The sequence below is a fragment of the Spermophilus citellus genome, assembly GCF_964194105.1.
Source record: "Spermophilus citellus genome assembly, chromosome: 4".
Lineage (NCBI taxonomy): Eukaryota > Metazoa > Chordata > Mammalia > Rodentia > Sciuridae > Spermophilus > Spermophilus citellus.
The window spans coordinates 129,250,197-129,266,489 of record NC_138185.1 but is presented as its reverse complement, the minus strand read 5'-3'; the positions used below and the strand labels follow the sequence as shown (position 1 = coordinate 129,266,489).

Sequence of the window (16,293 nt, the reverse complement as noted above, 5' to 3'; positions counted from 1 at the left end):
GGCACCAAAACACACGTGAAGACCAGTGGTTCAAAATAGAAGACACAGAGACAAATCCACATAAATACAATTATCTTATACTAGACAAAGGCACCAAAAACATTCATTGGAGAAAAGATAGCTTCTTTAACAAATGGTGCTGGGAAAACTGGAAAGCCATATGTAATAGAATGAAAGTTAACCCATATCTCTCACCCTGCACAAAAATTAACTCAAAGTGGATCAAAGACCTAGGGATTGGAATAGAAATCCTGCATATACTAGAAAAAAATGTAGGCTCAGCACTTGAATATATTGGGTCAGGAACTGATTTTCTTAAGACTCCTAAAAGCGCCAGAAGTAAAAGCAAGAATCAATAAATGGGATTTTACTTAACTAAAAAGCTTCTTGACAGCAAAGGAAACAATTAAGAGTATGAAGAGAGAGTCTACAGAATGGGAGAAAATCTTTACCACCTGCACCTCAGATAGGGCATTAATTTCCAGAATATACAAAGAACACAAGAAACTTAACACCAAAAAAGTAAATAACCCAATCAATAAGTGGACAAAGGAAATGAACAGACCCTTCTTAAAAGAAGAAATACAGATGGTCAACAAATGTATGAAAACATCTTTAGCAATTAGAGAAATGCAAACCAAAACTACATTTGAGATTTTTATCTCACTCCAGTCAGAATGACAACTATCAAGAATACAAGCAACAATGTTGGCAAGGATTTGGGGAAAAGGGTTTGCACATAAATTATTGGTGGGACTGAAAATTGTTGCAACCAGTCTGGAAAGCAGCATGGAGATTCCTCAAAAAACTAGGAATGGAACCACCATTTGACCCAGTTATCCCACACCTTGGCATATATCCAAAGGAGTTAAAAATCAACATACTACAGAGATGCAGCCATATCAATGTTTACAGCAGCTCAATTCACAATAGCTAAGCTATGGAACCAACCTATATACCCATGAACAATGAATGGATAAAGAAATTATGGTGTATATAAACAATGAGATATTACTCAGCCATAAAAAAGAAAGACTTTATGACATTTGCTAGTAAATGGATGGATATGGAGACTATCATGCTAAATGAAATAGGCCAATCCCCCCCAAAATCAAAGGTTGAATGTTTTTGTTGATATGTGGAAGCTAAATCACAATAAAGGAGGGGGGAGGAGAAAAGTTTACTAGATTATACAAAAGGGAATGAAGGGAAGGGAGGGGGGATAGGAATAGGAAAGACAGTGGAATAAATCTGACATAATTTCTCTATGCACATATATGAAAAAACCTAAGTGAATCACATCATTGTGTACATCAATTTAAATAAAGATGAAAGATAACAAGTGCTAGGATATGCAGAGAAGGGAACTCTTATATACAATTGGTGGGAATATAAATTAGTATTTCCATTATGGAAAATAATTTAAATTTTCCTCAAAAAAATAAAAAATAGAATCACCGTATAACCCAGCAATCCCACTTATGGATATGTATCCTAAGGAAATGAAATTAATAGGAAGTGATATCCCCAGGTCCACATTCATCACAGCACTATTCACAACTGCCAAGGCACATACTTAATCACCCTACATGTCCATCAGTTGATGAATGTATAAAGAAAATGTAGTATATATACACAATGGAATACTATCTGGACCTTTAAAAAGGAAGAAATTCTTCCATTTGCAATGATGGATAAAGTTTGAGGATACTGTGCTAAGTGAAATAAGCCAGGCACAAAAAAAATTAACACCACCACATGATCTCACATCTGGAATCTTAAAAAAAGTCAAACTCATTGAAGAAGACAGTAGAATGTTGGTTACTAGAGGCTAAAAGGAAAACAACAGGTAATGGAAAGTTGTTGGTCAAAGATACAAAAGTTTAGCTAGACAGGATAAGTTTTTGAGACCTGTTGTACAACTGGTGACTATAATCAATAATGTATAATATATTTGAAAATAGGTGAGAGTAAATGACAAATGTCTATCACAAAAAAATGAAACAATATATGTTAATCAACTCAATTTAACATTCCACATTGCATACATATAGAACAGTACATACAATATAGCAGACACAGAAAGCATACAAACAATACTACATGATGAGTACAGCTGCATACATGTGCAAAGAAAAAAGAAAGAATACATGGAAAAAAATACACATGGAGTTCATGTAATAGTAACATCAGAGAGGCCAGGGGAGTGGGATCATTAAAGATATACATGAGGAACAGGGTTGTAGCTCAATGGTAGAGCTTCTCACATGTAAGGCACTGGGTTCACTCCTCAGCAACACATAAAAATAAAGGTACTGTGTCCATCTACAACTAAAAAAAATAAAAGATATACGTGAGACTGATTCTACCTACGATACGTTGTTTTTTTAATGTAGGTTGAGAGTAATTTGAGTACTTATTCTATTTAGTTTTCTGTGCCTGAAATGTTTTATAAGTTTTAAAATAGTCTTTCTGGAAACCATTTGAGGATGGTTGAAGGAACTAAATATTGTGAGTATGATTGCTATTTTCAAATATTTGAAGGAACATCATGTATAAGGAAAAAATATATTCTTCCTAACATATATGGACAGGCTCTTGTTCAGCAAGCCAGGCACACATTACTACTATTGATTCAAAGGACAAATGCAGGGAAAGTACAAGGAGCAGGGTAGAAGCTTCCTCTGGGCTTCCTATAGAGACATGTTTCAGAGCCAGAGGTAACAGGATGTGGAGCTGAGAGCAGGACTGTTTGAAGCCAGCCTCCTTGTTCAGATCTTGTCTCTGATCTTTGTAGGCAGTATGATTTGGGGTAAATTATTAACCTTTGTGTGCCTACAGCCAGACTGTAAAATGGGGATGATAATAATGGTGCCCGTCCTCACAGGGCTATGATGAAGATTAAAGGAACAGTGCCTGGTACATAGCAAGTGTCTGTAAAACAAATTGAATAAATACCCTGGCAGATAAAGTACCTTCCTTTTAAAGCAGCAAAATCTTCAAGACCTCATGTAAAAGCTGCATAAATCTCTTCTCTAAGGAAGATGAGGAGGTATCCTTCCCTTCTGGTCTAAATGAGTATCATATTTCAATCTGCACACAAATTACACCAAAATCTTGCTAAAATGCATGCTCTGAGTCAGAATGTCTGGGGTGGGGCCCAAGAGTCTTGATTTCTAACAGGGGAACTGATGCTCCACACCTGCAGTAGCAAAGCCCTAGAGGGACTTTTCCTATCTCCGTGCGCCTTAATGTCAATGATGTTTAGTTCTTATCTCTCTGGATCATCATTTTGCCATGAATTCTAAATGTATATCTTTTCCAAAGATATACATTTAGCCATTCACTTAACTAAAAATAACTTAAATACTAAATAGATTCAGAATTTATTAAAGGCTTGGGAGATTCTTTATATAAATGTGTATCTTTTCACAATGTACCTAGATTTTAAATATGAACTCTGCTTTTTATCACTTAAATTTTCTTAAAAGAGAAACACTTTAAAGTTAAAATAGTAAAATCTAGGGGAGGGAAGTTCCTGTAGTATCTTGAAATTCACATTAGTGTCTACATTTGATATGACAGAGAGAGAGATGTCACTGTAGATTCCCAAATAGAGTGAAGAAAGAAAAACTAGTTGGGGACAGGATAAATTGGAAAGAAGGAGAATGTCAAGCATTTAAGTGAAAACGATAAAGTGATCATTTTAAAAAGTTTGGAGATATGGTTCTGAGAGATGTTGTAGTAGGTACCCCCTTTCTCCCCAAAAACAGTCTTAACTGGGCTTCTTCAGAAATCTTCACCATGGTTGATTTTGGGACTGTCAGAAAAAAAAATCTCTACAAAAGAGTTTAATGTAGATAAACTTCCAATTTTCATGTTGCCCTGTTTTACTTGGCCACTGTCCGGGAAGAAATCCGCACTCCAGGTGCTGGACACCCCCTTACTAGTTTTTCACAAACACGTATCCAGTATAGTAGTTTGTAGAAATGTGTAAACAAAGCCTCTGGCCTTGAGCTGGAACTTGAAAAGATGTCTACATTTCTAAGATAAGAGAAGTTACCAATTGGGCTCCATGGTAACAGCTGGCAGGGGGAGGAAAGAAAGGGGGGAAGAAGCTCTCCTCTTCTCAGGTACTGCCCTTGAAGGATTAACTTTCCCAAAACAGTGAAAGAAAAAGCTGCTTTTATGTGAACTTCTGCTGACTGTAAACTTCTGAGCCCCTTCCCTTATATGCTGGGAATAAATTTCTGAAACTACCTGAACTCGGGGTTCATGGGATTGATTACAACAGAAGCTGTGCCCTCTGAACCTGGCTGCAGCCAAATAAAACTGTTTCCTGCTGTCTTTGGTGCCTTGCCTCATCTGTCCCTACAACAATGTTAATGAGGAAGACCAGCAAGATTATCATTTTACAATATGTTAGTTCAACAATAAGGTGAAGAGGCAATGGGCCTTCAGTATATCAGAAGCCTGGTGGAGCACACCGCTCTGGCAGGGGCCAAACCCCTCTGATACACACGCAATTGGACCTTCAGGTCCAGTCTGGAACATGACTAATATGACTATATTCTGAAACAGATCTTTGATATCATGATCCAGAACAGAAGCCCAGAGAACAGTATGCTACCCGGGGCTGGCTGAAGTGAGAGGTTCTGGTGATTTGATCTGAATTATTCTCAGGCTTTCTTTCCTTCAGGGACTCCTCACAGATCATGATTGACATAGAGCCCTTTCCTAGTCAGGCTGCATAGAGGCATCGAGTCTGTGACTATTAGTGGCTTTGGCCACTGAGTGGCTCATGATTATGCAACCTAACACTATTGGAACTTTGATCTATGGCCTCTAGGAGCACAATTTGCAAATGTCCCTCCATCAAAATAGCCCTGAGTGGAGAGAAAGCAGAAAGGCTGTGGGTTGGCCGTTTCATTCTTTCACTACTCTGCTATTCTATGTCAAAGCAGAAAGTTCCCATGCTCCATAATTTGTTTTTAAAAGGATGGTATAGGAGAAGTCAGAGAGAAGGAGTAGGAATTCAAGCAGATAATCCAGAATTTTCTTTAAAATTATGTTATAGACAAGCTCTTGTTCAGCAAGCCAGGCACACATTACTACTATAGCTTCAAAGGACAAATGCAGGGAAAGTACAAGGTACTTTACTCACCACCACTGCACAGAGGTTGTATTTGGGATGCTTCCGGAAAACTGGACAAATGTAAGGAGTGAGGTCCAAGTTAGTGAGTGGGTAATGAATATCTGTTCTCAGTTTTCTTTTCAGTGTACCCTGGATGTCAAACCTGGAGAAATAAAAAGTATATTAAGTATAAAGTTTGTGAGGCACACATTAATGAACTCTATCTTGACAAATTCCAAAAACAGTTAAAAGTAATTTATTAGAAAGATTAGCTGGTGGGGCTGGGATTGTGGCTTAGCGGTGGAGTGCTCGCCTAGCACGGGCGGGACCTGGGTTCGATCCTCAGCACCACATAAAAATAAAGGCATTGTGTTGTGTCCATCTACACCTAAAAAATAAATGTTAAATAAAGACAAATTAGCTAGTACAGACCTGTACATAAATTTCTTCTTTCTTATCTAAATGTATTTGGAAACACATCCACAAGCCTCACCAAAAGTGAGAATGGTGTGATCCAGGAGTTGGATCCAGAGGGGAAACAGTGTATATTCAAGCTAAACTGAACCTAGTGGGGGAAAAGGACCAAAGCAGATTCAGCATAGGGAGTGGAAATCCCACGGGAAACCTCCTGAGAACTTTGCCCCAGCAGATGTGAGTCATGCTAACCCAGGGGCTCATCTTTTCCCTATCTTGATTTCAGCACAGGTTGTCTTGCCAGTGTCCTGATTTCAAGCTCTGAGGTCCTAATGTTTCAATAAGAAAATGTGGTGAAAATATTTCACATTCTGTACTGGTATATAGATTAGAAGTTTCCAAAGCTGGGCTCATATCAGAATCACTCAAGAGCTTTAAAAAGAAAATAATCATGTACATTTCAGAAAAATGACTGATTAAGGCCAGAAGTGAGGGGATTATTAGATAAGGCTGAGTCTTCTTGTTTCAGAAAGCAAGAAACCTTGTTCAGAAAAACTAAGGCAATACCATATGACCCAGGAATCTCATGAGTAGATACCATCTCAAGAGAAATGAAGATTTATGTAAATCATAAAGCATAGATTTATGTAAATCATAAAGCATAAATAGCAGCTTTATTCATAATTGCCAAAAACTGGAAATAACTCAAAAGTCCACTAGCTGGTTAATGGATAAATAGCTGGGTTTTTTTTTTCTCCCATAAAAAGTAACAATAGGGACTAGGTTGTAGCTCAGTGGTAGAGTGCTAACCTAGCATGTGTAAGGCACCAGGTTCAATTCTCAGCAACGTATATAAATAAACAAAATAAACATTCATTGACAACAATTAAATTTTTTTAAAAAACTAACAATACGCAGCACTAAGAACGATCTACTAAAACATGCAACAACATGGGCTAAGCTCAAAAGCATTATGCTACATGAAAGAAGCCAGACTGAAAAGGTTACATAGAATATGACTTTTCTGAAGAAGGTAAAACTGCAGAGATGGAAATCAGATCAGCAGTTTCCAGGATTTTAGGGTGGGAGAAGTGGGTGGTGGAAAAAAACCATAAGAAAACTTCTTGGGGGTAATAGAATTAGTCTATATGTTGGTTGAGGCAGTAGAGTATCTAAACATTTGTCAAAATTCATAGATAATGTACACTTAAAAAGGATACATTTTAAGTAAGTATAGCAACATAAACAGACAAATTAACTAAGGGGGTCTTAGGTATAGGCTTGAGGGGGCTCCCAAAGGCCAATTTGGAACACCACCAAAACAAGAGGAGACTTGTATGATTACACATACAAGGAACTTGAAAGTCACTTCTCTAACAATAAGTTAGAGAAAAAACTGAAAATCAACTCTTCTTAGATCTATGAGAGAAGTGATGTGGGAGAACAAACTGATATCCCCAAAATCAGGAGAGAGAGACAGAGAATCACAACTTACCAGAGCAGAAACTGCTGGGCAGAAACCATGAGGGAACCAGTCTGTGATAGGAAAACTGGAGACTGGAGAAGTTCTGGAGACTCATGCAAAAAAGACTGAGCCTTAAACTCTAGAGGACTCAGTCAAAGGTCCTCCACACTTGTGTGAGCTTTGCCTCCAGGCACCCCAAAAATTTCTCACAGTAAATATCAAAGGAAAATTTCCTCTTGCCTCTGGTGGGGAGAGTCACAAAGAAGCCATTTTGAAATATACCAGGAACACTCTAATCTTAATAGGGTCTTCTCACAGGAGAAACCAGTTAACTAGAGCATAGCCTGTTAGGGTTTTTACTAACCTAACTGAGCTGTGGGGAGGGGAATACCCAACTCAGCCTGTACTGACCATGCTCTTCCCTAATGAAGAAGAAAAAAGCTGAGGTGCACTGAGTCCAGAGACACAGATGCATTAAAAAAACAAGACCTAACCGCAGGACAAGAACAATTCCCCCTCCCCAACATCTCACCACCACATTACTAAAGACCTACTTAGAGCTGTTCTTTTTGTGCAGGACATCCTATCGACTATCAGGAAAAAAAAAATTACAAGTCATACTCAGAGTCAAAGAGCACATTTTAAAGAACATGAGAATCAGAAATGGCAGGGTTGGGGCTGGGGTTGGGGCTCAGCGGTAGAACGCTTGCCTAGGAAGTGTGTGAGGCACTGGGTTCCATCCTCAGCACCACATTTAAAATAAATAAATAAATAAATAAAGGTATTGTGTCCAACTATAACTAAAAAAAAAAAAAAAGGAGGAGGGGGCAGGATTTGGAATTGCCAGACTGAGAATTTAAAACTGGTTAATTCCTAAGAACTCTGATGAATAAAGCAGACAACATGCTTTATTGCGTTAATTCAGGAGGTAAAATTGTTACATTATGAGAGCTGTAACCTAATCCATGGATTAATCCACTTGTTGGATTGATAATATATTTTTGGGGGGGATGCTTGGGGATTTGAACGGAGGGCTTCATGCATACCAGGCAAGCACTTTACCACTGAGCCACATCCCCAGCTTGGTAATTTTTTTTTTTTTTTTGAGTCCTGAGGATTGAACCCAGGCCCTCACACATGCCAAGTAAATGTGCTACCACTGAACCACATCCCCAGGGGGATTGATAATTTGATTAACTACTGGGTGGTAACTATAGGCAGGTGGGTGTGGCCAGAGGAAGTTGATCACTGGTGTAATGCCTCTGGGATCATACTTGGCTCCTCAGGCTCTTACTCTGCTTCCTGGTTGCCATGAGGTGAGCAGCTTTCCTCTGTCATGGCCTGCCACCATGATGCTCTGCCTCACTTCAAGCCCAGAGCACAGAAAATCAGCCAAACACAGACTGAAACCATGAGCCCCAAAGTAAACTTTTGCTCCTCTAAGTTGTTCTTGTTTGTATGTTGGTCCCAGAGACAAAAAAAAAAAAAAAAAAAAAAAAAAAACTGATAACATCTGTCTCATTGCCTCATCACCATGCCTTTCTGTTCCATCCTCACATTTATCTAACAGACAGACCAACATGCATCTGCATGTAGAATTCCCTTCTTCTTCTCTACCTGGAAAATTCCTCATTCTACTATGTTCACTCTTATTCTGCTGTTTTTCTGTAAAGTTTCTATTCCAAGTTTGTCTGAAGATTTCACTGGATATTTGAATTAGACAAATTAGATTAGAATCTTCACTGATCTAAATATATTCTATTTTGACAATCATTGCATAGCCCCCAGATTGACAAAAACATATGTCTTGTAAAACTTTTTTGACTTCTCGTGTCCTTTCATTTTTTTTTATCTGCCACATCAAGGCATTTGAAGAGACATGCCCTTCACAGATAAACAAATGGTAACAAGCACATGAAGAATGGTCAACAGCATTAGTCACTAATGTTCAATGAGATACTAAGATGAGGGTCATTGTTAAAAACAACAACAAAATGGAAAGTAACAAATGATGGTGAGGACGCAGAGAAATTGGAACACTGGAGATGGCCAAAGGAATGAAAGCTCGTGCAGCCACTATGGAAAACAGTTGGGCAGTTATCATAGAACCTATCAATTCCACTCCTAGACATGAACCTATAGGAACTGAGCAAGACTCAAACAGATGCTTTTCAAAAATATGACATTCATTAGGATAGTATTAAAGAAAGAAGATTAGAAAGAAATCAGGAAAACAATAAAAATTAATATAAGAAACCACATTTGTCAACAAATTGATAAATAACAGCATTCTGTATTTCCAATATTATGGGCTAAATAACTAGAGTGAATTTCCAGGTAAAACAACTAAAATAGCTGGGTTGGGCTGGGGATGTGGCTCAAGCGGTAGCGCGCTCACCTGGCATACATGCGGCCCGGGTTCGATTCTCAGCACCACATACAAACAAAGATGTTGTGTCCGCCGAAAACTAAAAAATAAATATTAAAAAATTCTCTCTCTCTCTCTCTTTCTCTCTCTCTCTCTTGCTCGCTCTGGGTATAAGATAAAAGTATGAGATCTGGGGTTGTAGCTCAGTGGTGGAGTATTTGCCTTGCACATGTGAGGCCCTGGGTTCGAACCTCAGCACCACATAAAAATAAATAAAATGAGGATGTTGTGTCCATCTAAAACTAAAAAATAAATAAATAAAAAACAATAAAAGCATGAGTCAAAGTTTGGATAGTCATGAAATCAGACAAGAGATTCATAAGGATAAAAGGTTTAATTCACCAAGGATTTGTATCGCTTTAAAATGTTTCTACTCTTATTAATGCAGCTTCATTTTTTTAAACCCCAAAGTGACAGAACTACAACAATTAGACAAGTCCATAATTTAATCAAGAGGTGTCAAACAGATATTTTTTATACCAGTGTTCACTGTGGCAATTCAAAATAGCTTAAAAGTATCTGGGTGTGGTGGCGCACGACTGTGATCCCAGCATTTTGGGAAGCTGAGACAAGAGCATCACTCGTTCAAAGCCAGCCTCAGCAACAGTGAGGCACTAAGCAACTCAGTGAGATCCTGTCTCCAAATAAAATAAGGTTGGGGATGTGGTTCAGTGGTTGAATACCCCTGGGTTCAATCCCCAGTACCAAAAAAAAAAAAAAAAAAGCTAAAAGGTAGAAACAACTCAAATGTCTGTCCATCATCACATGACAGATGAACAAGCTATGAAACATATATGCATTGAAATTGAGTATAACATTGTAAATATAGTAAATATGTAAATATTGTAAATATGTTATATTATAAATATTATACTAGGAAGGAGATTCTGGTACATGCTGCCATACGGATAAACCTTGAAAGCATTACACAAAGTGAATATGCCAGACAAAAACACAAACACTGTTTATATGAGGTACCCAGAAAAGGCAAAGTTATAGAAGCAGAAGTTGACTAGGGTTACAGAGGACCAGGAGAGGGAGGGTGTAGAGTTATTGCTTAATGTTTAGAGTTTGTTTAGGAGAATGAAAAGTGGTGATAATTTTACAACATCGTGAATGTAATTTTTTTAAAAGAGAGAGGGAGAGAGAGGGAGAGAATTTTAATATTTATTTTTTAGTTATCGGTGGACGCAACATCTTTGTTTGTATGTGGTGCTGAGGATCGAACCTGGGCCGCACGCATGCCAGGCGAGCGCGCTACCACTTGAACCATATCCCCAGCCCTGTGAATGTAATTAATGCTAAAAAATTGCACACTTACATTGCCATAATGGCAAATTTTACATTATGTATATATTGCCACAATTTTTAAAATTAACAATGTAATATACCAGATTCTATTGGATTGTACATTTTTAAATGGGTGAATTGTTGTCATGTGAATTACATCTCAATAAAGTTCTTCAAAAGTATCTGACCACAAGCCAGGCTTGGTGGGACACACCTATAATCCCAGAGAATGGACAGCCTGAGGCAGGAGGACCACAAGTTCAAAGCCAGCCTCAGCAATTTAGGGAAGCTCTAAGCAACTTAGTGAGACCCTGTCTCAAAATTAAAAAACAAAACAAAACACTGAGGATGTGTTCTCAGTGATAAAGTGACCCTGGGTTAAATTCCTAGTATAAAAAAAATCTGCCCATTAAATGTCAAAATTCATACCTTTTTAAGTGAAAAATAATTATTTTTGGTGCTTTGGAAATACTGGCCCTCACAGCTGTTTCCTGCTTGGTTTCACAAAAGGAGCAATGAATTTGGTTGTTCCAGGTCAATGTGTCTTGTTGAAAAAAACTCTGGAGACAGTCCTGTTAAGAAAGAAAAAGCATTTGGTGACCAAACTGGATAAACTGCATCCTGGGGTCTCTGTCTATATTAGAACTTTTCTCAAAGTCAGCAAACCAGGAGATATCAGTGTCACACACTGCAGCCCGGACAGCTGTAAAATCTACCCAACTGAAGAGCTGCCTCTTTCTCACTTAGTTACTGAGATGGATTGATTGCTCATCTCACTTATTATCTATGAATCAGCATCTTAACATTGATGGTTTATTTCAGAATCATATAGACTACAGTTTCACATTCTTCTCACCACTAAAATGGCCTGATGACTGAAAAAGGGCCATATCTGAGGGTTCAGGTGTGGTGGCCCTTAAAGACATTAGGGCAGAGATAAATTAGACCCCATATCCACAGGAGATACTCTCACTGTGGCCAGGGCCCTGGTTCTGCACACTGTTAACCTAAAGAGGAAGATGAGCATGTATTTTGTTTTCAGCAGAACAGCCAGCACCCTCACTTAAACAGTGTTTGGAATTTCTTTCAACCAATCTTTAGTTGTTTCATCTGAGAACAAAAACCAGTCCTGAATAAGTAACAGGATTCTGTTATCTCATTCTGATACGTGAAAACTTTCAGTAGTCAGTTGTGGTGGCATATGGACTTGGGAGGCTGAGGCAGGAGGATCTCAGGTTTGAGATCAGCCTCAGCAATCCAGCAAGATCATCTCAAAATAAAAATAAAAAGGGCTGAGAGTATAGCTGAGTAGTGGATCACCCTTGGGTTCAATCCCCATGACTAAGAAAATAAATAAAATGAAAAACTGAGCAGCAGATGTGCTTTCATTATTTAAAGAGAAAATACAAATCCATATATAATTGTGCAAGGAAGATTATTGCTCCCTACTTCCTATTATGCTCCTAAGTTACTACTTTTGACATCTACTGTCCCTTCCTGATCCCCAGGCCCCTGCAGCCCTACACTGCTCTACCCTACATTCCTGCTTACGCATTAACTTTTGGCACTGTGGTGAAGAAAACTAGAGAACCAAATTAAGGCATACGATTCCACTCTCTTTTCCAAACACATTTCACAGCTTTAGTCCAAAATATAAGAGCTCAAGACTACAGTCAGAATCTTATTAATATTTAGTTCCCGGTTTGAACCTATAGAACTCTGGGGTGAAGGCGGGTTGTAATGTTTTTGCAAGAAATGATAAATTCCCTATATGCCAGACCATCTCTATAGAGTAAAAATCCCACCTAACTTTTCAATTTTACAGTGAGACTGCTTTTCAAGTAAGTATGTTTAGAAATACAACCACTGCCAGGTCATGGTGGCATATGCCTATAATCCTAGTGACTGGGGAGGCTGAAGCAGGAGGATTACAAGTTCAAAGCCAACCTCAGCAACTTAGGGAAACCCTTAGTAAGACTCAGTCTCAAAATAAAATGTAAAAACAGCTGCGGTAATGGCTTAGTGGTATAGAGCCCCTGGGTCCTATCCCTGATACCAATAAAACAAAACAAAAAAACCCTGAATCCATAGTACTTTTGGCTAATAAGTTGCTTTTCCAAAAAATGCTATTATCATGAACTTCTCTCCTTCCTTTATTTCTTAAGTTGTAAAGCTGCCTTCTCATACTGAAAAATGTAGAAAATAACCCTGAGAACATCTGGGGCTGAGGGTAGAGCAGGACAGACGTATCCAGTAGTAGACCGGCACAGTGGTGTGGGACAGTAGTCCCAGCTACTCAGGACGTGGAGGCAGGTGGATCACTGGAGCCCAGGAGTTCGGAGGCCAGCCTGGGCAGTGCAGCAAGACGCTGCATAAGAAAAGAAAAGAAAAAGCATTTAATAGTAGGGGTTGCCTACCTGAAGGGAACATTCATATTCAGATGGAATGGGGAGGGAGAGGACAGTGAAGACTTCGTTCTTGTAGGTGCAGTTCTCACACTTCAAACATATGATGCCATAATTGAGCTGCCCTTCAAACAGCCGTGTGATGATAGACGTCTCATTGGCAATCACCTTCCTGCAGCATCTCTGAGCAGATCCTTTCTCATGTGATCGTCTTCGGTGGTACTGAATCAAGGATAAACCCTCATATCAACTATTGGTTATCAAAAAACAGTTTTATTTTATTTATTTATTTATTTATTTAATTCTAGTTAGTTATACATGTCAGTAGAACACATTTTGACACATTGTCCACAAATGGAGCACAAATTCTCATTCCTCTGGCTGCATGCGGTGCAGAGTCACTCCAATAGTGAAATCTTAAATGTATATAGCATAATAATGTCTCAAAACATTTTAATAGAATGACATTTTCCTATCAGAATGATATATTCCCATTAGAAACCACTTAGTTTTGGATTCAGACAATAAGTAGAACAAGGCCTTCCTTGAGAGTGTATGTCATTTGTGGTTTTTGATGATTCAGTTATTTCCCTTATTTGGTAAAGCTGAAACTGAGGACACCCCAACTAGTAAATGCAAGTCCAGGCCCCCAATCTGACAGCCTCTGACTGAGATAGAGGAATCTGAAGCTAGTTTTTCCTGGAAAAGGGGTAAGTCAACTACTTAAGTAACCTTAGGCAATGAAAGCTGATCTAGAGGTTAAATGAAGGAATATAATCTTTCTTCTTTCCAGTCTCTTCAGCTAATGTTCCCTACTCTTTTCTACTTTAAGTTATAGAAAACACACTTATAAATAAGTAAATGAATGAATGAACGTTGTGCCCCAAACTACTCTTTTTTTTTTTTTTTTTTATAAGTAGCCGTCTGTTCCTGTGTCAAATATAGGCACACTTGGTCCTTAGTGTAGGTTCTGTTCCACTTTATATCATGAAACAGACTGGTCTGATTTCTTGGCCCTCATCTTGATTGGGCCACATACACAGTCCCTGATAGCTTTGTCCGCTGAATGGGTATGGGAAATGTGCTTTTATCTTCTCCTTTGTGGTTAGTGGTTTTGATCTCAGGGTAGATACAAAACATTGGTGCTTTCTCCAGTTTTCTGTTAATAGCAAAAGAATGGAAACAAAGTTCTACTTATTTTTCACACACACACACACACACACAAATGCAAATCTTAAATTTCCAAGGCAGCCTGACCTAACAAGTCTTGTGGCCTGGTTGGCATTTAGCTCATACTGGAAACAGCATTTCCAGAATTTTCAGGGGCTTCAGGGCCTCCGTAGACTGCCCTTGGAGCTGGATCAGCTCCCACAGCCAGCTCTGGTGGGAGCTGCGCTTGCCATCCTGCAGGTGCTTGCTGCTTTCCTCATGCTTGTTTGCTGCCAAGGTCTTCCACTCTGACAGGAACCAAATGCCCTTATTTCCCCTAATTTCTAGTTTGGCTCAGGGAACCAGAATGCTATTTATTTCAGATTGGCAGCAGATGAGAACATGCATGATTGCTACTGAACAACACCTTCCCCTCTGACTAAAAAACAGTGCTCTGTGGATAGCTTGTTATTGCTGACAATGAAAAATGGAACTGAAGATTATGATTAGTGGCTCCAGTTTGTGATCTTAATCCTAATGCTAATGATTTCCTGGATGTTAGGTATGGACAAGGGAACATTATCATAAGGAGACTGCATCAAGTCAAACACATATCTTCAGAAAGCATGGGTCTCAGACCAGGACCAAAGGCAGAACTTCAGAGAAACGGGTGATTTCAAGTTTAATCAAATGTATGTCCCAATCCAACGAAGAACTCAGGTTCAGCATGTTCAGTTTGGACATGTTTAGTAGTACATGGGTCTGTCCCTTAATGTAACGTAAAGCCTGATATTTTCATGGATTTGTAGATATCACAAACATTTAGGTTGTAAAGTTTTATATTATTTCTCATTAGGAATTTATTTTTTTTAATAAAAAATATGATTTCCACTTTTAAAAACTAGTTCATGCAGCTTTTATTTGCAAAGGAAACTAGATTAGTAGTTCCACACCTGGCCAATCACTGGAAATGCCAAGAGACCTTTCTCAATCTAACTAAATAACACCAAGTAAGTGCTGTAGAATCCCATCTCCCCAGGTGATTCTGCTGAAATTTGGTGAATACATTTGTACATTCAAGTACCCTAGCACCTAGAATAGTGCTTGGCATGGAACATGCAACATTGACTAAATAAATGAAAGAAAAACAGAAGTTGCTGATGAGACTGCAGGCTTATCCTAAGACCATAAATCCTACTTACCTTTTTCAGAGCTTCATGAAGTTCATTTAGGACATAAATCAAGAATTCCTGAGCATCTTGTTGTGTCTTTTTCATAAACGCTGGGTAGAGATTGCCAAGAGCTGACCGAAATACTTCTGGAGAGACACAGTCTGAGTCTCCGAGCCACATGTCTGTCATCAGGTATGCAAAAGCAGTGGCAACCTCACTGCAATCCCTTGGAAGAAGGAAGGGGCATGTTTCTGGCTGATTTAATGAAAAGAGGCACCTAATCACTCAAGCATGGGGAATCAGTCCAAAAATAGAACATCATTCATTTTTTGGTTGCCCATCCCACTTTACTCACCCTAGATCTGTTGTCTGGGGAGCTACAGCCTCAACAGGCCTGTTTAACCCTTTGCAGGGATTCCGGAGGGTTCCTTCCCTAACCTCTCCTGGGGGATTGGGGCTGGGAGTGACTGCAGGGAACACACAGGATCTTACTTCTGAAGAGCTGTCATGTACTTTCCAGAGAGGAAGTACTCCACCAGCGGCGAGATGCTGCAGAGACACTGCAAGATTGCATTCATGTAGCACGTGTTGCCCAAGTTCCGCAGGCCAGTCACGCCCTGGGAGTGGGGCTGGTTCTCATCCACCTCGTTAACTGGAAGGGAGTCATAATAGTCTGTGCACTCTGCACTGTGTTGGTGCCACGTGGAAAGAAGGAAAGCGTTTTGAGGGAACAAAATACGTGCAAATGACAATAAGCCCCTTTTGACTCACGAAATAAGAGTCCTTAGTAGGACTTCCCTCAATCATGTTCCCTACCAAGGACAGAAGGATTTGAA

The 16,293-nt window shown here is 39.1% G+C and overlaps 1 protein-coding gene across 1 annotated transcript in view; it reads right to left on the bottom strand.

Moving 5' to 3' along the window:
• USP50 (ubiquitin specific peptidase 50) overlaps positions 1-16,293 on the bottom strand; it is a 34,493-nt gene that overhangs the window by 12,636 nt on the left and 5,564 nt on the right. The window contains exons 2-6 of the mRNA XM_081292687.1: positions 15,950-16,144; positions 15,488-15,683; positions 13,149-13,358; positions 11,161-11,303; positions 5,165-5,297 (exon numbers count right to left, since the gene is read on the bottom strand). Coding sequence (XP_081148813.1) covers positions 5,165-5,297; positions 11,161-11,303; positions 13,149-13,358; positions 15,488-15,683; positions 15,950-16,035 — 768 coding nt within the window. The 5' untranslated portion in view covers positions 16,036-16,144. The remainder of the gene's footprint in view (positions 1-5,164; positions 5,298-11,160; positions 11,304-13,148; positions 13,359-15,487; positions 15,684-15,949; positions 16,145-16,293) is intronic.